General features: G+C 44.8%; 1 protein-coding gene across 2 annotated transcripts in view; it reads left to right on the top strand.

Annotated features, from left to right (window-relative positions):
- Positions 1–24837, top strand: part of rps6ka3b (ribosomal protein S6 kinase, polypeptide 3b) — a 65004-nt gene that overhangs the window by 27889 nt on the left and 12278 nt on the right. The window contains exons 1-8 of one of the 2 annotated variants that reach the window (XM_040052459.1): positions 50–9104; positions 18500–18616; positions 19064–19145; positions 20493–20573; positions 20677–20756; positions 21127–21233; positions 22423–22460; positions 22602–22744. In XM_040052459.1, coding sequence (XP_039908393.1) covers positions 8910–9104; positions 18500–18616; positions 19064–19145; positions 20493–20573; positions 20677–20756; positions 21127–21233; positions 22423–22460; positions 22602–22744 — 843 coding nt within the window. In that variant the 5' untranslated portion in view covers positions 50–8909. Of the gene's footprint in view, positions 1–49; positions 9105–18499; positions 18617–19063; positions 19146–20492; positions 20574–20676; positions 20757–21126; positions 21234–22422; positions 22461–22601; positions 22745–24837 lie in introns of those variants that run through there. The other variant, XM_040052460.1, reaches the window with a different exon arrangement.

The raw sequence follows: 24837 nt of genomic DNA on the forward strand, positions 1-24837 counted from the left end.
ACCAGGTACACACACACACACACACACACACACACACACACACACACACACACACACACACACACACACACACACCATGCAGACACACAGACTGTTGGTACAGATTGTCGTTAGCTGGCTGTCTGCGTTTGTTACATTTCTCGTGATTCACAGTGTCTTTGGTGTCCTCGTAGTCTCGGTGTGTTTGCATTGTTTTTGAAGTCTGTGTGTGTGTGTGTGTGTGTGTGTGTGTGTGTGTGTGTGTGTGTCAGGTTTAGTGCGGGGTTGTGAGCAAACGTGCAGCTTTGCTTTGGCAGCAGAAAAACATATTCTCGCTGTAACGGAGCGTCAGCTATTTCTGCCGTTTCCTTTCATGACTCATCTTAACTCTTCATATTTTGACTTAAAGTTCGAGTAAAGTTATTCAGACATGAGCGATGTGCTCTCGGCAGATGTGGCTCAGGAGGTGGAGATCCGCCGTTTGATCCCGGCTCCTCGAGGCTGCAGCTTAAAGCGCATAAAATAAAAGTGAACGGGTGAATGCAAACCCCAGCGGGTCAGTAACACAATGCTAAGCTTTTGTGATGCTCTTTAGGTTTTCCTCTGTTGGCTGAATATGTCAGCCTCAGAGCCTGAACAATGCTGGACTGTGCGGCCGGCCGCGCCAACAATGAGCGATTTAGTGGTGTGTAATTAGCGACCAGACGTGGATGGATGTGAGCCGAACAGCTGAAACTGAGTCGTAACACTTGCCGGCTGCTTTGATTGATTATTGATGAGTATTTATCTCTGACTGCAGGATTTATGTGAGCGATGAGGCTCTCACATGGAAGGAAAAAGTAATTCACCAGTGTTTGCTGTGCTGCAGTGTGTGTTTGTGTGCGCGTGTGTTTGTGCGTGTGTGTGTGTGCGTGTGTGTGTGTTGGCATCAGATGAAGCGCTTTGATTTCCTCTAATGAGAGGGGAGAGCGACCGAATGAAAGGAGGACGGACGAGTGCACAGACAGTGGGTCTGCTGTCCAACAGATCACAGCGAGGTGTGTGTGTGTCGTATGGACATATCACCATGGTAACATGGTTGGCATGGCGACAAAGTTTTCTGTCTGCGAGCTGTCCCCCTTCCTTTGTCCACATCTCTCTCTCTGCGTCCATCCCACTGTCACTCAGTGTCTCTCGCCCCGTGTTGACGAGCTTCGTTAATTAGGGTTTCGTCTGATTGATTTTTGTTTAGCGAGCGGCCAGAATTTATAGGCAAATGGATCAATATGTGTCAGATAGTCAGTCATACCAGAGTTGAAAACTTTTCTTTCTTCTAAATTTTTATATTTTTTGTTTGTTTTTTGTTTTTTAAGTTTAGTTTTAGTGTTTCATCCCCGTGTTTTTAAGAGGAGATGACAGGAGGAAAAAACACGGAAAACTTGTGACAATGACTGAAGACGACGTGCGCTGGCAGCGTAGGAAACAGCGATATATTTACAAAAGCATAATTAAGTTAAAAGAGTGCGCATTTATCGGCTGCTTGCTCGGCTGACGGCGTGCGTGGAGGACAGGAGGAAGTCGCAGGGCCTGTCGGAGACAGGAGGCTGCAGGAAGGTCAGAGCTTTTACACGAGCTCCGCTTATCCAGATAATCACCCTCCAATCAGCTCCTGCAGGACAAAGCTTACCACAGCCAAAACAAAACAGAGACACCCAGTGCCTGACCGGCCGGACTTTTTTAAATGTAACTCATTATAACGCCAGAAGCCATTAAACGCTATTAACAGTGGAAAGATGTTTGTCCATTTGAGTCTTGCATGTGTGTGACGACCTGTTTTCTGTGACTTCAGGCACCTGTACCAGCACATTACAGACCACCGAGTCTTTGATGAGTAATGTCTAGAAAGGCTGTGGTGCACGTGTGAAAACAGCACCTCGGGACGCGTGGTGGACTTTTCATTACCTTTCACTTTACAAAGGATATTGTGACTGATGAGCCCGTGAGGAGAGTTGCTGTGCTCTACATCATCTCAGCCTCCAGAATCACGTCCTCCCAGCCGCCTCTCTCTCCGCGTGCTTCTCGGTAGATCAGTTACCAACAGAATGAAAATCTGAGCCCGAGCGCGTCTGATGTGCCGAGCCGTGATTGAGGATCTTGTCTTGCCAGCTCTTGAATTAATGATGATGTCCTCCCTCAGCTCCTCCTCATCTATTCTTAATGCTCTCGCTCTACTATAGAGTTCGGCCTCTGCTGCAGATCATATCCGCCTCTCTCCTCCATCTTTTACCCTCCCTCTCTCATTTCTTACTCCTGTCTTTTTCTTTTTTCTTTTTTTTTGATTGCCGTCTCGCAGATTAAGCATTTATGTTTCTTTTTTTTCTCTTGTTGCTTTCTGCTTTCAGATTTGTCCCTTTCCACCCACACTGCCACCATAAAATAAGATAAATTCTTGGTGAAATGAAAAGTACATTGGATACAGTTGAATACAGTATTTCTTTCTTTAGCAAAGGCAAAAATTCAAGAGAATTTAAGTTTATAAGCTCTAATCGTTCATTTCTAAATGTTAAATTCCGAGTTATTTATGGAGATTACACTAAAATAACAGTATTATATTGTAAAGCTCATATTGTGTACAGCACACCATCGTCATAGGATTACAAGTTTACAGTAAGGGTTGAATTCTGAGCTCTTCTGAATTCTGTCACGTTCACAAAAGCAGTTTGAGGTGATTTCAGCTTTGTAACGTGCTCAGGTGGGCTGTGGTGTTTACACATTACTGCCAAGAAAATATCCCGACGCATTACACCAGCAGCAGCAGCCTGAACCACCGATACCTCAGTTTCCTGTTCTTAGGTGACAGGAGTGGCCTGATGTGGTCTTCTGCTGCTGTAGCTCATCTTTTTCAAGGTTGGATGTGTGCTCTGTTCAGAGACGCTCTTCTGCACGCTTTGGTTGTAATGGGTGGATATTTCAGTTACTGTCAGACCTTCCTGTCAGCTCGAAGCAGCTCGCCCAATCTCCTCTGACCTCTGACACGCTCGGTTTGAACTTTATTGTTCCAGTGATCAGTGCTCATAATGAGGTCAGTGTGTGTGCGCTTCAGATGGGTTTTCCCCTTGTGGCTCCTCAGTGGGAGTGTCTGTCCTTATATGGTAAGGACAGTCAAAGCTTCTTTTTTCTAGGGACAGCCAATCAGAAGAAAGGTTTACTTCAGACACGAACAGGTTGGATAGGATGGACTGAAGTTCTGCAAAGTATAAGATAAACAAGGATTATTTTGAGCTTTAATTCATGCAAAGCTACTCTAATGCAATAGAATAACAGGCCCCCTTTAAACAGAAAAACATTGATGGTCCAAGTCATTACATGACAGCAGATCATCTGCAGTTGGTCACTCCCAACAGGTTAGAGTCATTTTAATGTTTTGGTCCTTGAACTCTGTTAATAAACTGGCTTCATGATTAAAAGCACAGATTCAAACTTTAATAGAAAGCGTCGTCCTGCTGTGCCTCTGAGTCCCACACCGTGGCGTCCTGCTGTCCCTCTGAGTCCCACACCGTGGCGTCCTGCTCTGGGTTTTCTGTCTCTGTAGGTGGAGCTCTTTTCTTTCAGATCTCCTGCGGGTGGCTGTCGCTGTCCTCGTGCAGCCGTCCCCAAACTTACTGCAAAGCTCATAAAGTCTCATATTCAGCTCTCGCGCAGGCAGAGCTTTAAAAGGCAGCGTTTGATTGCATTAAACGTTTCTGCTTCTCTGCTGAACCCGCGCTTTGATCTCTTTGACAGGTGCCTCTCAGATCTGAGCCTCTGTGTGTCCGTGTGTGTCACTCGATGCAAGGCCGACGGAAATGCACTTGATGCCTCTAACCTGACAAATCCCAAATGTGTGTGTCTCTTTGTGTGCTTGTGTGTGTGCGCGGTGGACATCCGGCCTGTTAATTTGATTGCGTAACGGGCTTAGAGGGCACAGATTGTCTGGAATGGAATCCCGCTCGCTCAATCCATGATAGCTGCTGCCATGGAGAGAGGCTTTACACACACACACACACACACACACACACACACACACACACACACACACACACACACACACACACACACACGTCTACTTTGACATTTGAGGCGTTTAGCTGATGCTTTTACCCACTGCTACTCACGCTGAGAGCAACAGTGGAAAAAGCTTTAGTTCAACAGGAATTTAAAGCAGCTTCACACACACACACACACACACACACACACACACACACACACACACACACACACACACACACACACACACACACACATAAGGAATACATAACAACAGCCTGGTTGGCATTATTACTGGAGTCCCACTTGCATCTATTTTTATTAGCGCAGTTAATAAGGGATATGCATGTGACGCTGGAAATGTTTCCTCTCATTTCCTCTCGCTGTCTGACACTCGCTATCCGCCGTTAAAGTAAACTCAGACACAGCCAAGATTTCCAGCTCCTTTTCCAGGCCAAACTCTGCAGTGCATGTAAATAAAAAGTTGACAAAAGGCGCCTAAAATAACCCGCGTGCTTGTGAAACGGAGAAACGGGGACCTACTAATAGAAGTTAAGGTAAAACATTGTTGACATATATGAAGTTTTTCCCATTAAATCAGCTAAAGCTGGGAAATGTTTCCCCGACCCCATCAGAATGGTTCATTTCCTCTGCAGTAGCTTTCATTTATCGGATGAAGCAGTGCAACCTTCATACTATTATGAATGAAGTTTCAGGCCCTTGAACTGCACAGGCTGATCAAAAATGTGCAATTTTTATCTTTTCATAACTTGTTAAGTAAGTAAATAAGCAGGTGAAATTTTCAGAGCTGAGAAACTGCAACCAAAGCTGCTCAAAGTGCCGCCGTCGAAAGCAAAAATCTGTTTTTGTTCAGCACAATTTCTTTAAATGTCATCAGCTTTGAGTATCGGTGTCGTGGGAAAACTGAACCAGTTTCACGTCTGTGACAAAAATGTGTCTGGCTGATCGTTCGTGTGATCAGTCATGTGAAATTGTCCAAAAGCCTCATTCAGTTATTTCTTAAACAAACAGAGCCGAAACTTTCAAACGTGCATTGCATCCCCGCTTTCCTTCCTTCCCGCCGCTTGGGTCTGATCATCGGGGAGTTTTGTGTTTGTGAGTCATTATTTTGACACAGGCTACAATTGTTAGACGAGCTTATGTATATATTTGGTGACCACTGGTGAAAACTTTTATTTTTGTGATTAAAAATGGCTTAAAAGACTTCTGACATGATGCTATTCACCTTCAGAAGTTCAGGCTCAATCATTCACCCCTCTCTCCCCAGCCTGTGATTTTTTAACTCGATTTATTTAGTTTCTGATCTTTCTGAACATTTTTCCCAAGTTTAACGCTCAAATCAGTGCGTGGGATACATCTCAACAACTTATAGCCTGAAGCGGGTGGAGACCAGGGGAAAAGTGCACATGTAGACATTGTTATTGCCTCTCTGATCATTTCAGAGTTACCTGCAGTTTTAAGGAGTGCTCATCATTTGCTCCACCACTATTTTAAAGCTTTTGTGACACAGATTTACAATATAAAAGACAAATCTACTATAGTGAAGCACTAAAGTGATTGCACTGGTTTTTGTTTAGTCATCCTTGGACAGAAGTATCTGACTATTTAGCTCCATCTGCTCATGTCTGCTGTTGGTGCTGGGCACATAGTGTTTGGTTGGTGTATCCGAACTTCCTGCTGCTGCTACACGTTTATTAGTTCATGCATCCTGTTGACAGAGTGTTAGTATTGATGCAGGTACTCTTTAGCTTTCAGCCCAGTCTGCTTTGATTTTTGCCTCGCCGGTTTCTGTCTGTGCGGAAACGAGCGCACGGGCCTGAGAGGTGACAACAGGTGGAGGTAATCGAAGAAATGTCACCCGTCCTTTCAGGGGGTGACGCTCGCATTGTGCACATTGTGTCTGCGCGGGTGGGGGCGGGGTGTTTGCGACAGGTGGAGGATGTTTGGTGGGAAGCGTCCACATTGTGTCTGTGCTGGAGCTGAACCGGGTGGCTGTGGGTTTTGTGGATGTTTGATTTGCGTCACTGTCGCCTCTGCGTCAGCTCCTGACTTTATGCATGCACGTCTGTGTCACAGTGTGGTTGTTGCATGAGCAAGAGGCGGACCACACGACTAAGTACAAGATATTTTTAAAATATGTCTGAGCAGTAATATTTGTGACACACAGAACTTTAGAAAACTCCTAAAATGTGAATACTTTTATATTTTTCACACGTCGCCCTCCTTTCAAAGCAGGGGTGACTGTGGCTCAGGAGCCCGAGTGAGTCGACTCTGAAGGTCGGGGTCTCAGTTCTTCTAGTCTAGGGCAAGATACCCCGAGTTGACCTCAGTGCGTCCATCAGCTTGTGTGTGACTGTTGCATAGAAAAGGACGTGCTTGTATCGGTGTGCTGTCTGCATCAGCTGTTCCACTTTAGGTTTGTCTGCGCCGCTTCTACTTCTCGATCCTGTAAGTCGCATTCTGACCACCGACGGGCACTTTGTGCATTTGCACCTGATTTTATCTGGATTATTATAATTCTGACTTGAATCGCCATGAAGCCTGCATCATTGCGTCTTGTTGTTTACCTTCAGCACTGGTGTGCCGATTGAATCCGTGCACAAATGAACAGAGTTGTGAAAATGAGGAAAATGTGCATAACGGCGCTGGCTGAATACGAGCTATTGTATCAGCACAATAAAGACACTAGATACTGTAGGTTTACAGCCTAATACAGTCATACACAGATCGCAACTGGAATGAAATCAGTCTCTACTGATATGAACTGGGTAATATTGTTAGGAATGAAAGGATGCCACATTGTTTGATGGAAATGAAAGCGATCAGCCTACAGAGGGTTGAATTCAAAGTGAAAACATTTAGTTTTGTCCACTTTGCTGTAATTTCATCCTCCTGGAGCGTTATTGTGCACCAGGAGGAACCCAGGACCCACTGCACCGGACCAGTGGGACAGAGGATCCAAGGAGGCTCCAAAGTGCCGATGCCTGGCCTGTAGAAGTCTGTGCGGCCCTCTGTGGATGTGCCTCACCGGATCATTACTCACCCATCATCAGACCACTCATGGTGAACAATGTTACAGGCAGTATAACGATCTCCATTCGTTCTCCAGACCCTGTCACGTGTGTCACATGTGCTCAGGCCCAATGGTGCCATGGAGTGAACACAAGGCCCATTAGACGACGTCAGGCCCACCCCTCACAGCAGTGAGACTGTCCTGGGAGACACACCAAACCTTCAGAGTGGGATGTGTGATGTGCCATCCTGGAAGAGTTGGACTACCTGTGTTACCTCTGCATGCTATCACCTCATGCTACCAGTAGTGACACTGACCCTACCCAAAAAACAGTCCTACAGAATAAACCAGGTGTTGCTTTTTGGGGTTGTTTCACTGTTGTCCTTCTAGTACACGTGAGCATAAATTGCTGAAGTATCCTTCATCTCATAGAGGTGTCTTTCCACCACATATTCACAGCTGTTAAGGTCTTCATCTCGTCACATTTCTCAGCACACATCTGGATCAAAGCAGTTTTTGGTAACGTGCGCTGACGTGTTAAACACCAGGTTATGTTACTCAAACATACTGATTCTTCTCAGTTCTGACCCCAGGGCTTTATTCCTGCATTTAGTTTTGTTTTGTTTTGTTTTTTTAAAGGAAAGTGTAGTTAAATTCTGTATACGTATGCTTTTTAGCATTATTTAACATTTAATTATCTAAAAATGTTCCACTTGTAATCATTAGATTGTGATGTTGTGCAGCAAACTACGGCTAACAGAGCTGGAGCAGGAAGATCTGCAGCTGTAGAGGCCTCGAGGCAGATACTTAGTGACGGAAAGGAGCCATAATTAATGACATCTGAACTTTTTTTATGTGTCACAGATAAAGGAGCCATACAGGTATGCTAAACACAAATAGAGGCATTAAAAATATTCAGCGTACAAAGCTGCTGACAGGGAATCAGCTCTGCCACGCCTCTCCTTTGGGAAGAAACATACCTAAAAGGCAGTTGCACACTGTTGCACAACTTTTCAAGGAATGATGTTGTTTAACCTGGAAATTGTACAGAAAAGATTCCACAGTGTTGTCAGGCTTAAACGTGCCCCTGATTAGGATTTTGAACTTCAGTTTTTGCTCCTGTCAGTGTCACACTTTATTCACAAACCCAACCTTATTAAAACAGTCTATAAATAGCTGTTAAAAGCACTTCTATTATAGTTTGGTAATAATTAGACTGAATTGTTTCACTTCAGTAACATCACCAGTATGCACATTAACAGCTTCGGGCTGTTTCCAGCCTCTCAATGGGCCTTTGGGTGTGTGTCTATTTATTAGAAGTATCTTTGCGGGAAAACCCCTGAACATTATTTCTTTCTGATAGATTTCTTCTTCTCGTGTATTTGCAACAACCTTCCTGGTCTGTGTGAGTCAGCATGAGAAGGAATAAACATGCAGATGAATGAATCTGTGTCTTAAATGAAATATTTACACTCCAGCATGTTCAGCTGACACTTTAAAGATCGCACTCATTGATATTTTTAAGTGAAATCTGCACGTGGGATGTTTCCCTGAACGCCTGAGTGTGAAAATAGATGTGGGAGTTTTCTTCCTTGTGGTATTTAGTCGTGGGTTGGAGAGTTATGTGAGGGAGTGGGGATCTCCAGGACACCTGGTGGAAACACTGGGTGGAAGGTTACAGCTGCGTGTTGGTTGAGGACTGGAGAGAAGTGGGGCGGGAGGGGGGATCCCAGTTCCCTTCTGGATTTGGATCTCTCCTCCTCCTCTCCTTTTCCTCCTCTTCCTCCGGGTATCCCCTCACACTGACTCACAGACACACACTAGTTTGTCCGCCTGAGTCCAAAGTTATCGCTGCTGCAGCTCCCGGCTCCTCGGTTCAGTCCAGCTTGTGATGACGCAGTGCGCCGCCGCCACCACCGAGGCCAAGCCGGCATGCGTGAGCGCTCTCGGCGGCCTCATCAGAGCACTGAGGAGTCGGCTAAAGTCGCTCCGACAACTCCTGAGACCGAACCAGAACGGTGTCCGCTGGGAGAAACCTGGAGGGACGGTTTTAGGCTGCTGTGGACCGAAGCTGTCCAGCCTGGCTGTGAGTTACTCTGCATGCGGGGCATAAAACAGTCGTCTTACATCCTCCTGGCAGTAAAAATGTGCTCATCAGCAGGTGATAAATAAGACAAGGAAGTAAATACTGCAGCTGGAGCTGTAATATTGATCCAATGCATTTGAACATTTGAAGGGGTCCTCACGGCGCTGACAGCTTTGATTTCAGAGGATATTTGGCTCTAAAATTGGTGGAAACTGAGGTTTATTTTGAGGTTTCCTGCTTTTCTGAGCTCAGGTAGCAAAAGGACTGAGTCTCAGCTCGGCGTGGGTGTGCGTGTTTGTGAAATCAGCTGGTGGTGTGGTGATATTTCACAGTTCAGATTTACTGTTCATTCTGAAGAAAATGTTAATTTGATGACCTTAAAATCGAGACTGAAGTGTATTTGTTATACATACACTTATATGTAGGCAAGAATAATTCATTCATTGTGTATCTGTGTGTGTGTGTGTCTGTGTTGGGGGCTGTTAAGGCTTCAGGGGAGTCGGGTTACGTCCTCTCAAAGTCTGACGTGTCCTACCATCAGCTTCAAAGGTCTTTGTTCCACAACAACATGTCAGAGTGTCGTCGATCTAATGAATACATTTCAGCTTTACTCTGTTCAACAGTGTCTGCCCCTGCAAAGGTTGACGATGATGCTATTTTTAGACAGTATCTCGATTGAATGTATTTGTGTTTCGTGCGTGACTGAACGTTGGTATGGAGTTATGTTTGTGTCCAGGTTATGTAAGCAAAAAGAACAACGACTCAGTTTTGAGAGCGAAACTTTAGCTTACTGATGTGTTTCAGTCTTAATGAATTATGAGCAACATCAAAGACTGCACATAAAATGTCGCGGGCTTGTTTTTGTCATGTTTTTTGGACAACAGCGTGGAACAGTTCATGTTAATTAGGCCTGAAAGCGTAGCGATTCACTCACCACACGAGCACAGACTTCTTCAACAAGCTGGTGCTACAACTGACTGCGCAGCAGCGTGTATTATATCAAATATTGAAGTAAAAAACATGTTTGGAAGAGTTTAACCCAGCAAATTAGCTGGGTTTGTTTTTAGCAGGATGTCTCTACTGTAAAGTTGGACATTTAGCATCTATTTTTGCAGACTGCCTCAAGTGGACAGTAGAGGAACTGCAGTTTTTGGCTTTGGTAAAACCCTCAGTAAATAAATAAGTGAAGGAGTCAGTGCAGAAGACAGAAAGTATATTTCATATAGAAGAAGAGAAAGCTAGGTTGTAAACTGAAGCATCAAGCATCCCATGAAACTACTACAATATAAAAGAGGCGCCAGGATCAGCAGATTTCCTGGTCCAAAGCTAGTCAAGCATCAAGGTTGTTACCACGTGAAGTAAGATATAATACATAGTAACAAATTCTTAATAATCAAGACAAAAAACTACTCAGTTGCTGTGCTTCCTAAGTGCTTCGCCTTTGCAATAACAACATCTTACAGTTTATCGTGCAATATTTAGGAAGGAAGAGATTTCACAAACGAGCTTGTTGCAACAGTGGCATCCTGTTACAGTTGAATTCAGTGGGTTTGTTAGAACAGCTCATTCAAATGTTCACAAACTCAGACTGCGCTGAGGTGTTTGACTTTATACACGGGCGGCACCGGGACTGAAAACAGCTCAATTCAAAGAATAAGAGGTGTGGCCAAGAGGTCAAGAGCAGACTGACGCACAAACACAGAGTGCTTAATTTCACAGTGAAGGGAAAATTGAGGAGAGTGAACATCTGGCCAAGACTTTTTCAGTACTTTTTCTTAGTTTTCCTAAAGCTGCACAAAATATAACAATACAACAAAATATTGCGGGCTCTGTTTGCTACAAAAAACCGTCTCAGTCATGTCTGACCCCGTGATCTGCAGCATCAGCAAGTGTGGCACACTTTAATTCATAATGCACGAGGAAGTTTCCCTGAAGCCAGTCGCATGTACGGCTCGAGTTGATTTCCCGGTTGGAGCAGAGGTTGGAAACATGCGCTCAGTTTATGTTAATCTAATGTGGCGGCTGTAATGTGTCCGCCGGCGAGGTCTGCTGCTGCAGAAGTGTGTAACAGCATCACACCGACTCAATCTGGCCTCTTAATTAGATCAGACGGCAGACAGATGATGTGAGGCTGCTCCGCTGCGCCGTGGCCAGCTGTGCTTCTCAAACCTGTTTACAGGAGCTTCTGTTTGTTTGGTTTGGTACTCAAGCGTGTCAGTAAACGCATCACGGCGGATATTTCTGGACGACTGGATGAGGGAACTTTTAAATCCTGAAATGATTTTTTTAAGATTTTAGAAAACGTTTCTTTAGACCGTGCTGCGGTTGTCAGGTTCAGGTTTGTCATGGGGTGTTTGCTGTAGAGCCCAACGCCCGAAACAAGCACAGAAGGAGGTCAGAGGTCAGGAAGGACACCTGACGTTAACTCAAAAGCTTCCTAATGAATATAAAGAAAGGACAAAATGGCAAGAGGAGACAACAGACTCTGATTTGTTGACGTTAACAGCAGAGTGTTTTACTTGGTTTGTTGTGCTTGTGAGTGTTGACCTTAAAGTTAAAATGCCAAACTGCCAATTAACACATGCATGTAAAATGGTTTTATAAGGTCTCCTGTGGCCGAGAAAACAGCTGAGCTACACCGAGTGGCATTTCGTCAGGGCAGAAAGTCAGGATCTCCTCTCTGCTCCGTCAGTTTTGACATTTGAGTTTTTCTACAAATTGTCTTGACAAATAACAGTTTTCACTTTAATGCACCTTGAAAATGCTGGTAAACAATTTAAAGCAATCTTGATATAGACTCACATATTCTAACACAAAGTGTTACGCTGTAAAAAGTCAAAAACCTTTCCTGATTTAACTTCTAGCCACTGGAAATCCCACTCGGCCCCAACGATGTGCTTCAGGGTGGAGGACAGAGAGCCAAACTGTTCCCTCTCGTGTCTGTGCTGATACAAGATGGCCCAGTTTAGCTCGTTTCCTCTAAATCTTCTACCTTGGATGGCTCAGGATGTTACGGTAGAGCTCCACACTGATGCTCAGGGATGGATTCTTTGTGTTTCTTTAACTTTAAATAGAATTTAAAAGAAAAATTAGCTTAGAAATAAAAAAGGACACAAGTTCATATGGTAGGGAGGGAGGCACTTGTTTGTGTTTTTTACAATAAAAATCCATCCTCTAATCCCTGCTAATGCCTGCACCACAGGAAGTCTGATGGGCAGGGCACAGCGCCGATGAAGTAAGCAACAGAAAAGCTAAGCTGGCAGGCAATAGATGGTGGACTTTGTGACAACTTTGAGTGTTTCCTCCTCTAGATGAACTTTGTAGACTGAAGAGTTTCTTTTAGTCCTCTTGTACGGTGGCCCTGAGAGGTCAAACACTGCAACCTAAGAAATCACCAGTAAAAAGTAAAACATTACCGAAGCTCGCAAAACACATGAATCGTGCAATTAAAACACAAATGACATTACATTTTGTTTCTCCCTCACCGTACCAACAAATCCTCTGCTTCTTTTCTAAAAACAATCCTTTGAATAGTTGGGTTTCTGTTGCTTCCACAGCTGTTGGGTCATGTTATTGTCTAATCACGTCTGGTGTGTTTTGTGTGCATTTGCTCGTGTTTATTTAGGCTGCAGTGCATTTGACCTCCCGGGGCCACCGTAATCTTGGCTTGACCTTAACACTATGAGTTTGAACTTTTAGGGAAAAGGAAATGCACTTAATTTATTACACTGTAACAGCAAAATGTAACCTGGGAAACCAAAAGTGATTATTGAGGATACAATCCAAATATTGCCCAGCTCTATAATCCTGTGAGTGTTAAAAAACAAAACAAAAAACGAGTCTGAAACTGAAACTGAAGTAGGCGAAGTCGTACTTTAGTGTAATACCAATTTGTTCCATAAGAGGTTGCAGCGAGTCACCATAACCTTTATTAAGTGTTAAAGTTTTAAACATTTTTATTTTGAATGATGGTCTGGAAAAAAGGTAAAGCATTGTCAGGAAGCTGGAAAAACCACAAAAAGACCAGCGACAGGTAAAACACTGCCCCCTGGTGGTGGAAGTTTTAGCTAAATTCTGCAGAGGATAGTTACAAAAAATCTTTAATGCATGTTTTTGTGCCAGTTTAATGTCTGTGGTGGTCAGAAGCCCCACCCACCTGTCGTTCATGCACCTGGATTGTGAAGGGCCAATCAGAAGAAAGTTGGGTTAAACAGGGAGGAGCTTGCTTCAGACGGAGGATGAGTTCATTATCAGATAAATCACGCAAAGCCTCTCTGGTAGAGTCCAAGAATAAGAGTGTGGAGCTGAACACGAGCAGATCAGATCACTGGTAATTAGTTCAGTCATTGATCAGCAGGGTTTCTTCAGTGTTTAGCTGCTCGTGTGTGTGTGTGTGTGTGTGTGTGTGTGTGTGTGTGTGTGTGTGTGTGTGTGTGTGTGTGTGTGTGTGTGCGCAGAAATGAACCGTAACAGCAGAGGGGAGTTGGAAACACCATCAGTGTGTTTTTTATATATAAGAAGTAAATATAAGATAATGAGGATAATAACAGGTAAAAGAAGCATTTAACATGTGTGGGGGCATGCAGGTGTGCGTATACCTGTGTGTTATTTATATTTGTGTGTGTGTGTGTGTGTGTGTGTGTGTGTGTGTGTGTGTGCTTGGTGCACAGGTGCAGGGTTTGCAGTTTTAATCCTGTGATTAAGAGGTGCTACATGAGCATCCTGTCGCTGCAGCTCTGATCCTCCATCTGCGTTCTGACTCACACACACACACACACACACACACACACACACACACACACACACACACACACACACACACACACACGTATATTCAAAACGTCAACAATGCGAGACCCGTCAGTTTTTCTCCGTCTATTTTCGTCAGTCAGCAGTGTCCAAATTGTTTTTGTGCGTTTATCAGCTGTTTGCAGCTCTCAGCCTCAGTCTGGATGTTTGGTCTCATTTACATAGAGCGCTGTGATGTTAGCGCGAAGAGCTGAATAATATTTGACTCTGAACTAGCTGTTAAACTCAGGTTTTCTCTTTTTTTCCCTGTTTCAGAATAATCACCCTCATATAAGCACGACTGGTCCTTGTATAGTTAAAATATAGTTAATATAGTTATATTTCATAAACCAAAATATATTTTATGTGTGACTAAATAAAAGCCCACTTTAAGGAAAACGAGGCAGCTAATGTAACAACATTTTAGTAAAACTAACAACTTTTGTTGCGTTGATAAAAATATTAAAAAGAAGTTATATATAAGTTATTTCAAAGGATATTTTGAAGTTGAAAGTAACGATGCTCACATGTGACAGACATGGTTATGATAAAAAAAGATACTTACTTATACTTGTAGGAAACTGGAAGTTTAATTGTGATTAAACTGGAAATATGGAAGTAAGAAAGAAGACGTGAGCTGAGCTAAAGCCACGGTCAGGCAGGGTTAAGCTAAAGTTGGGATGCTGAAAGGTAATGAGTGGATCAGCAGGCAGGTTGGAGTAATTCACATCCTGTTTCTCTCACAGCTGCTGGTTTAGGCTCAAGGAAAAACACAAAAAACACTTTGGCTGGTGATCGTATCCAAATGTGTGTATTTGACCATAAAATGTAACTGTGCTAATCAGCTGTGATTTTATGCCTCATACCAAGTTTGAGCCATAAAGTTATGCAAATAAAATAATGTCAGTGTAAATAAAGGTGAGTGCACAGTGAACCACAGCTTCCTGTTAAATAAGAGCCCGAAGAAATCATAAAGATGGCCGAGGATGCGAGCGCATCAGCCGCTGCAGCGGTGGTTTCTGTGTGCAGGGAGAGTTTAAATACCAGCGCTGGAAGGCAGCGTGCTGGTCGTCCTCAAAAAGATTCACTGTTTACACAACCACGTGTTGAAAAACAGACGGCGAGAGCCTCTGACTAACGAGGATTAGCCATGAAAAGCGGTGTTTAAGTGACTCACGGGTGACGGCGAGCGTGAAGGTTGCTGCCTGTACGAGCGCTGTCCAGGGAGAAAACTGAAAGATTAAGCCTGGCAAAGAGTCGGGCTTTACATGAGGCAGTAACTTGTGTTTTTATGGATCTTTTAAGGAGTCACTCCATAGCTTTATGTGCTGCTGTCCAGGCCCATGTCCTCTTTAATTATTGAACCTTTGATATGTTTGAAAGAAGCATTTTATTCATAGAAAAATATCCAAGCTGAGGCTCACAGCTTTAGTACTTGTGACGTTTCATTACTTGTTTTGGACACATTTCAGGCACTGAAGAGATCTCTAAAGTCCTCAGTGAAAGGCAGTAATACATCTTATATGGTACTTTTACTCAAGTAGAGTATCTGATTACCTTTTTCCACGTCTATTACACGTCCCTCCCGACTCCAGCGTGTGACTTTCCGATGAGAAAGAGGCAGAGAGGAGAGAGGGAGAGGTGTGATCCGGGGAGGAGAGGTGAGAACGGTTCAAATAAAGATAGAAAAGGCGAGAGAATCAGAGGGAACGAGGGAGGAAAGTAGGGAGGGAGCGAGGCGAGGATTTCTCAGAGGGAGAGAGAGGTAGGCGCAGAGAGGGAGAGGCAGAGGAGGAAGTGTCAGGGACGAGCAGAAGCCGGCGCCGGCTCCAGTCGATGCTCGGGAGCAATGTTAGCACCGCAGAGCCTGATCCGCAGCCGGGACTACAGGATCCATAATGCACTGGGACACCCCGCAGCGAGCAGGTCACCCACCTGGGAGCTGCAGGTATGAGGAGCAGGAGGAGGTGGGTGGAAATAAAGAGGATGGAGCACAGAGCAGAGCAGGGAGGATGATGGGAAAGTGGAAAGAGGTTGGAAATGCGGGGCGGGATTGTTTACCTGTTGTCCGGTTTACTGCATGAGTATCCCGAGGAAGGGCGGGCTCTTCAGGAGGAGACGAAGGCTGAAGGATGGATGATGGCGCTGAGCACAAACAGACATGCTGTGAGGCAACGTTAGTCAGCCAGCTACAGCGGGAAGCAGGTATCGGGGGTGGCTCCACGACAACTCTGTGTGTCTGTGTGTGTGGTGTGATGTCCTGCTGCGAGGATGACGAACGCTCAGGAAGCCTGCTCAACCTGTTCTGTGATTCAGGGAGATGTGAAGGAGCCGGGACGAAAGGGAACTGTGATGGGAGCTGTTGTGTTTTTAATCCCCGACCCTTTCAAAATAAAACTCAGAAAAAACAAGTCAGAACTTGTTCCACTGATAGTGTCAGTGTAGCAGAGACATGAGGTCTGATTGGTGCTGCTGCACAGGGGTGTTTCCTGGATGTGTTTGAATGAACCAAGGCCAGGCGGCGGGCTCTCAGGATATCAGTGTTTGATCAGAAGTAAGTAAAGTGTAGAAAATTGGCTCAGACGGGGTTTGAAAGAGGCTGTTATGGAGGCGACCGAGCACATTACCACAAGTGGTTCGCATATGCAGTCATGAGAAAGAGGAAGTGCATCCTCTTTCAAATCTCGGGTTTCATGTATCAGGACATAATACAAAAACATCATCTGGTCGTTAACAGCTTGTAAAGTTATCTAAATGATTAATTAAAAATAGAGCTAAAATCCAGAAGCGGTGTGTGAAAACTGAGCACACCCCACAGTTGGACCGCCTTTAGTGGCAACAACTTGAAGTAATCGTTTTCTGTGTGACTTTGTCAACCTCACACATTGTTGTGGAGGAATTTTGGCCCACAGTTCAGTGAAGTTTGTGAACACTTGTTTACTCACAGCTGTCTTAAAGTCCCACCGCAGCGTTTCAGTCGGGCTGAGGTCTGGACTTTGACTGGGCCCTGCTGCCGTAGATTTGCTGCTGTCCTCATTCTCCTCAAGCTTTAGCTGTGAGACACGTGGCCTCACATTCGACTCCAGAATAGAGTTCAGTGGAGTTCACGGTCAACTCAGTGTCTGCAGAACAAGCCCAAACCATCAGCCCTCCACCGCTGTGCTGACAGCTGCTATGATGTGTTTGTTCTCGTCTGTCCAAACCACTTTGTTCCACAAGTCTTTTGATTTCTTCAGATGCAGCTTTGCAAACCTCAGCTGTGCTGCATGTTCTTGGTAGAGACGGGAGCCTTTCTGCTGGGATGAACTCTAACACTTAATAACTGAGATCTGTAGAGTCTGACGAGTATTGCACGATCTTGTCCTTGGGGTGAATTTGCTGGGACGTCCGCTCCCAGATTGGCAGCGTGTTTTGAATGTTTTGCTCTTCTCACTGTAGAGTGACGGACTTCAGATTGTTAGCAGGCTTCCCTTAGCAGCCAGATGGGCAGCAACTGTGGCTTCTCAAAGTATATCTGAATGCTTCACACCTGCAAACTCCTGCTTTCATAGAGCTGCTCGCAGTGATGGTGATCAGTTATTCAATGCATTTGATTAGCAGCACCTGGCTCCTACTCACCCTCCTGATTCCTGTGAATGCAGTGAGGATTCTGCGTTTTTGTTTTTCTGTTTAGTACAAATATACGAACAAAAGATTTGCATTTATTTAATATGCTGTTATATTCAGTCACACTGTTTACACGTCTGAGGCTTTTATTGTGAAAATTAAAACAAAATTAAAGCCTTCTTCGTGATTTTCACACAAAAACAAACTTACTCAGGCTGCACTCTGTGCTGTATCTCAGCGGCTGCAATGCATCATGGTCTATTAAAGCTAAAGTGGGTGCAGAAATTGATCTCCTGCCTCCTGTAATGGCTGAATTTTGAGTAGAGGATAAATGCAAAGTCACCTCCGTGTATTAATGGATGTTTACTTTAGGACTTTTTCCGCTGCCAGAAAAGTTTATGGACGTCGGTCTGCACATCCATCAATAACCTGAAGCATGCTACGGAACAAGCTATTAAAATAGCAGAACTTCACTTACCAAAACTGGAAGATAAACATCTCGGATGGCCTGTAAAGCTCAGTAATCCATATCATATGTCAGATGATGCTTTAAAAGTCCTCCAAAAGGCACCAAACAGTTGAAAGGCCCGGCTTATTGACCTCGATTAGTTGGAGGTGATGCAGAGCAGACAACCGTCCCCTAAAGCTGCCTCTGCTGGGATGCAGTCAAAATAGCCTCAGCTCCAACGCCAGTGTCCAGATAGTTGAGTTATAAATAAACTCATCGAGACCAAAGCAGTTAATCTATCCGACTGTAAACATGTTTATTTCTGCTGTAAATGTGGACATTTCAACATGGGAGCCTATGGAGACTGACTCAGGTTTGGAGCCTCAAGTGGCCACTAGAGGAACTGCAGTTTTCATTTTGCAGCTTTTTGGCTGCTATTTGGTAGAAATGGAGTATTTTTAGAGCTGTTTGAATTACAGCCAAGAATTACTGACCTCTGACCTCTTCAGACCTTAGTAATTATACCGAACTTCAATCCGTGTGTGTGTTTCAGGATGACGTCCCGATTAAGGAGATCAGCATCACTCACCACGTGAAGGAAGGGTCGGAAAAGGCCGACCCTCGGCAGTTCGAGCTGCGCAAAGTCCTGGGACAGGGCTCGTTTGGAAAGGTGCGTATGTGTGTGTTTTCATGGACTTATCATTGTGTGTGTGTGGGCGGGGCGGGGGGGTAAAGTGTCAGTTTTACTTCCACTCAACTCTCCTGTAACGTTTCCCTCGTGCCAGTGTTTGAGAGTGAGTTGCTATGGTGATGGCAGGCTGAGGGCCCTTCACTCTCGCACTCAGTATCATCGTCTTTATGAAAGAGCAATTAGCCTCCTGCTTGGGCTGCGAGTGTGTGTGTGTGTTTGTGTTAAGCTTCATGAGTGCGACCTGGATAATGGGAACAACCCAAACAAACTCTCATCCTCACACAGAAACAAACGACACTCACAGTGTGCATAACGACATCCAGCACTAACATTTAATCAGTAAAGATGATTTATTATTATTTCTGTGTGTGTGTGTGTGTGTGCGTGTGTGTGTGTGCGTGTGCGTGCGTGCGTGTGTGTGTGTAGGTGTTTCTGGTGAGGAAGATCACAGGACCGGACGCTGGTCAGCTGTACGCCATGAAGGTGTTGAAGAAAGCCACACTGAAAGGTAGAAACAGCAGAGCCATTAAACACTAAAACCAGCAACAACACCACGGACTGTGTTTGTATATAAGAGATGGCCACGCCCACCACTTTGTCTCAAAATGCTCCAAAGGGCAATAAAACTGTCATGGAGTGTGGATGGAGTGAACTTGAACGCAGATCTCCATGTGCAAAGAGACAGTGAATTTATTTACAGTGCAAAATCATAACAGTTCAGTGTGGAGTCCTTTGGCCGCGGCGCCCCGTGGTGAATTCTCCCGGCTCCCGAAAGTGCAGTTTGGCGATGTGAAGGCAGGCGACACTCCGTGCATTCATTCCCCGCTCGTGATTCAGCTCCCGTGTTTTCCTCTCCACTTCCTGGTGCGAAAGACAAAAAGGAGTGAGAAGCTTTCTGAAATTAGAAACAACACACCATCTAAACTGTCCAATGATCCAGCGCTGACTGAAGCCTGGTCGCAGCATTAAATGCATCGGCGTCAGACAGTAATAATTCACCGCAGCTGGTGTGTTGATTAATCGCCGGTGTGGAGAAAACTCAGAGCGGAGCTACTTCCGGTCGGCGCTCCCGCCTCCGGGGGAGTGCGGCTCCATCGAAATAAAAACACACAAATGAGCAGGTCGCCCGGCAGGTTGCATTCACTGCATTTTAGAGCGATGAGTAAATTCACTCCCGCACAGATGTAATGAAGGGAACAAATATGCTTAGATATCAAAACAGTTCTTGTAGCTGGCTGGTTACGCCTGGAGATTGGTTGCAAAGTTCGCTTTGGTTGCTGGCAGATCGGCACAGTCTGTACTTTGTATGGAAGATTCAGCTAAAGTTTATTTATATAGCATCAAATCACAACAACAGTCTCCACGAGGTGCTTTGTATGATAAGAGAAACACAATATAACAGAGAAAACTCACCTGGTGACAGTGGGAAGGAAAAACTCCTTCAGAGAGCTGCAGACGACTCTTGCCTTCAAAGTAAAAGTTGTGCCTGGAAAAGTCACTTAAACACATTAAACGTTAACACTCAGCACTTTTTATCCTTTTATTCATTTCTAAGTTAATTTAGCTCCATTTAAAAATGAATTTAGGAAGCTAATGTGCTGAGAGAGAGAACCGAAATAAGTTCTTTAAATGAGCTTTGACTCAAGTCAGACGCCATCTGCTGCTCCTTTGTTTAGCATCCTCTTCTTTCTTACTCATTTCTCTTTCCCCTTCTTATTTTTCTCTTTCTTGCTGCATATTTTCTTCACTCTCCTCCGTGACCCAGTTACTCCTTTGCAGCCAAAACAGAAACCGAACAACGGAGGCCGCGATTGATCTGCTGATTCTGTGTTTTCTGCTCTGTGTGCGTTTCCAGTGCGCGACCGGGTCAGGACGAAGATGGAGAGAGACATCCTGGTGGAGGTCAACCATCCCTTCATCGTCAAACTGCACTACGGTGAGTCAGCCAATAGCAGAGCTCTGTGAAGAGGAGTCACCGGCCAATCGGAGCTCGTCTTTGAGCTTTTTAAATACTAACTCAGTTTGCTTTCGCCCTCCAGCATTTCAGACGGAGGGGAAGCTCTACCTGATCCTGGATTTTCTCCGAGGAGGCGACCTCTTCACTCGTCTCTCTAAGGAGGTAACAGCAGTTTAAACCAACACAAACAGCGGGTGTAGAAAGTGCCCAGCATGTCTAATCGCTATTTAAATCAGTGCATGGTGGTCCTGCACCCGTCTGAGCTGTCAGCTGCTGAGAAATAAGCCCATCCATCCATTTTCTTAACCAACTATTCAAATCGGGTCGAATGTGTGCTGGAGCCGATAGATACGTATATGATAGAATAAACTAAACCCTAAAAAGTCCGAATAAGAAATTAAAAAAAGCAAGCTGAAGAAGAAAAGACTCAGGCTTTTCATTTGTCCTGCACCTACAGCATGACTGCTGCTGTTTAAGGCTACATGGTCAAATCTGGACCTGCAGTGATTAAAAGAACACACCTGTGTTTCAGGTAATGTTCACAGAGGAAGACGTGAAGTTCTACCTGGCGGAGCTCGCGCTGGCCCTCGATCACCTCCACGGGCTCGGCATCATTTACAGAGACCTCAAACCTGAGAAGTATGCACGCACACACACACACACACACACACACACACACAGCCTCATGCATGTAAACAAAGCAGCGTGCATCCCGGCAGGACGATTAGGTCAGCTGCCAGGTTTCCCTCGTGGAGATCCCTAATGCAGTTAGCAAAATGGCTTTTCCAGGCCACTAATGTCTGTGTTTACGTTCAAGTCAACTCTGCTTTATTTAAACAGCACATTTAAAACGACTGGAGTTGGCCCCGTCTGTGTCTTCAGGTTAGGGGCTGTGAGCTGATCGCAGAGAGCTGGAGATCCTGACACAGGGCTTTAAACACAAGTAGTAAAACTTTTAAATGGCAGTGCAGCTGAGCTCAGACTGCAGCGACGTCTTGTGTTTACTTTGTCGGGCAGCTGAGCCTGTGAGTCAGAGAGAGTGCAGCTGGACCATCAGAGCTACAGAAGTCTAACGGGGAGGTGATGAAGGTGAACCATCACAGCAGAGGTCAGGGAAAGTGCAAAGTTAGCAGGAATAGTCCTTTAACCAGGGGTGTCAAACATAAGGCCCGGGGGCCAGAATCGGCCCAACAAAGACTCCAGTGCGGCCCAGTGGACGGCTTTGGAAAATGTGAACGTGGGGCATAAATGTTGGACTTTGAACTGTAGCTTCATACGTTTTACAGCTTTTCCTGCTGATAACGACCTCCACCCCCCATGGCCAGTCATACCAGAGTCATTAACCCTTTATTCACCATAGTTTGGCAGGCTTGCCTCTTTACATGACTGTAACTCTGCTACTGTTTGTTCAAAACAAAGAAGAAAAACTGTTAAATCAGAGTTACCTTCTCTGCAGGGTACACGTTCTTTCTTACAATGTCAGCCCAAAGTGTCGTGCTGGCAGGTTTCTTTCATTTCTTCATCACGTAGAAAAACTGAGGCATAATGTTGGAAGTTCTTTTTTACAAATCTCAGGGAATACTTGTGTAATTAAACTTCTTTGTGCGTGTGCCCACGATGTGAAGTGAGTTTGACGTCCCTGCTTTCAAACAAGCCTCCATGCTATAATTTAATGACGTGCCATTATGGGGAGCTGCTGTCTGCCCCACAAATCTTTAAGTCTGGTCTCCAGAATCTTGCCTGTGAAAGCTCAGTCATGACATGAAGGCTGTAAGTGCACAATCACACTGAGTAATGCAGCATTTGAAACAGTCTTCTGTTGTTTCAGCATCCTGCTCGATGAGGAGGGACACATCAAGCTGACCGGTGCGTAACCTTACACCTTTTTCTGTTTCCTCACGCGTACCCCTGCCGCTGTGCTCAGATACTTACTGCTGCTTTCTCTGTGTTTTTATCATGCAAAGCTGGCACTCATCTTTGTACATGTGTGTGCGTTTGTGTGCTCAGACTTCGGCCTCAGCAAGGAGTCGATAGACCACGAGAACAAGGCCTACTCTTTCTGCGGCACGGTGGAGTACATGGCTCCAGAGGTGGTGAACAGGCGAGGACACACGCACAGCGCCGACTGGTGGTCGTACGGCGTTCTCATGGTGAGAGTCCCAAATAATCCGATTGCAATACATCTTATCGCACTCATTGTGTCGTATCAGCAGTCCTGCGGTCTCAGGTGAGCTGTAATGAGGTTTTCTCCTGGCAGCTCAAATTATTTGGAGCTGTTTGCAAGCTGATAACATTTTTAAATCCTCCGTGGTTCCCACGTAAACATTGTTGCACAAAAAGTCACAAATTACATTTAAATTTGCGTTAGTACAGCTCAAAAGCCGCGACATTTATGAGGAGGTAAACATCCATCCATCTGTTTTCTGCCACTTATCAGTTACAGCAGAGAAGCTCCTGCTCCCTGGCTTCTTTTCCTGGCTCTTCTCAGAGGGACACTGAGGCTTTCTGAAGCCAGCTGAGAGATTTGTTCTCTCTGGCATGTCTGGGTCTGCTTTGGGGCCTCTTCTCAGTTAGGCAAGCTTGAAAAACCTCAAAAGGAAGGCGTCCAGAAGGCATCCTTATCAGATGCACAAACCACCTCAGCTGGGTCCTTTTGACATGAAGGATGTTGGAGCTCCTCAGCCAGTCTTAACCCAGACCCCCCACAGAGGAAGCTCGTTTCTGCTGCTGCTTTTCTTTGGGTTACCACACGCAGCTTAAGTATAAAACACAGCAACTGTAGAACCGATAAGATATTTAAGATTTACTATAGTGATATATCGGACAATAGTTCACAGCTTTAACAAGCCAACGAGCAAGTTTGATCCCGGGAGGTCAGGTGGTTGTAGTTTGTGGCAGGGAAGCTGCAGAGTGCCCCCTGGTGGACAAACTGTGCACCACAACACTCATAAGATGGCTGAAGGATGTTTCTCTCTTCTTTACGTCTGTAGTTGTCATTTATTTATTATATGCCATTATAAATGTCGATACCAGATGATGTCAGCTCGGTCGGGTAGATACGTTGATGTTTCCACAGATATTTGTAAAGAGACGATTTTTGTCTAACTTTGGTTCTGTACTTAAACACAATGAAATTTAAATTAAACGAACCAGTTAAAGTTCAGACTTCCAGCTTTACTTCAGCGGGCTGAAGAAAAAGATTTCATTTATAATATATTAAAGAATTTATAATGCAAAGTAAATGGACGAGTTAAAGAACTGAAAACGAAATGTTCATTTCTAATACTTGGTTGAAAACCCTTTGCTGGTAATGACAGCCTGAAGTGTTGGACTGCTGGGTTTCCTGGATGTGAGCAGACAGTATGCCTCTTCTGTCCTGTGTCACATCATCAATGAACACCAGTGTCCCAGTGACGCTGGCAGCCATGCAAGTCAGAGCCTTCACAGTGCAGATGATGTGGTATGCTAGTAGAAGGTACAATCTGGCTTTTGTGTTCCTGAGGTTGTGAGTGGCTTGCACCTGTAGACGGAGGAGGAGTTTCTCTTCACCATGGAAACGATTCTGCGATCATCCACCACTGCCCTCCACCAGCTCTTTTTGCGCTGTCGAGTTCACCAGTGCTTTCTTTCTTTGTAGATTTTGATACTGTAGCAATTTCTCGGATGAGTTTTTTCTGCCTTCGCGGCTTAAGGATGGCTTGACCACATGTTGTCTGTTCATAGCAAAATCTTCCAAATGCAAGCACCACACCTCAAATCAACTCCAGGCCTTTTATCTGCTTAATTGAAATGACATAACGAAGGAATTGCCCACACCTGCCCATGAAATAGCCTTTGAGAGAAGTGTCCAATTACTTTTGGCCCCTTTAAAAACAGGGTGGCACATGTTAAGGAGTTGAAACTCCTAAACCTTCATCCAGGTTGAATGTGGACACTCTCAAATGAAAGTTGAGTCTACACATTATACTCATGTCCACAATAAAACTAAGTTTCAATAAACAGGTAAAAAAAACCTAACTGTATATGTACTGGATGCAGAAAGTGAGTTTTTTGCTGATCCTGAGGCGAAAGAGGTGAGAAAACATGGGCTGTGTTCACAGGAACAGACCATGAGACAAAGAGGAGGGCGTGACTCTTAGATTAACGGATACACACAGGCGCACATAATCAAACCGATTTTCAGTGGTTATTCTTTATTTTGAGCCGTTTGCTGGATGTTTTATCAGTAAAATGTCAACAGAAC

The sequence above is a fragment of the Simochromis diagramma genome, unplaced genomic scaffold (genome assembly GCF_900408965.1).
Source record: "Simochromis diagramma unplaced genomic scaffold, fSimDia1.1 OVJJ01000606.1, whole genome shotgun sequence".
NCBI classification, from domain to species: domain Eukaryota; kingdom Metazoa; phylum Chordata; class Actinopteri; order Cichliformes; family Cichlidae; genus Simochromis; species Simochromis diagramma.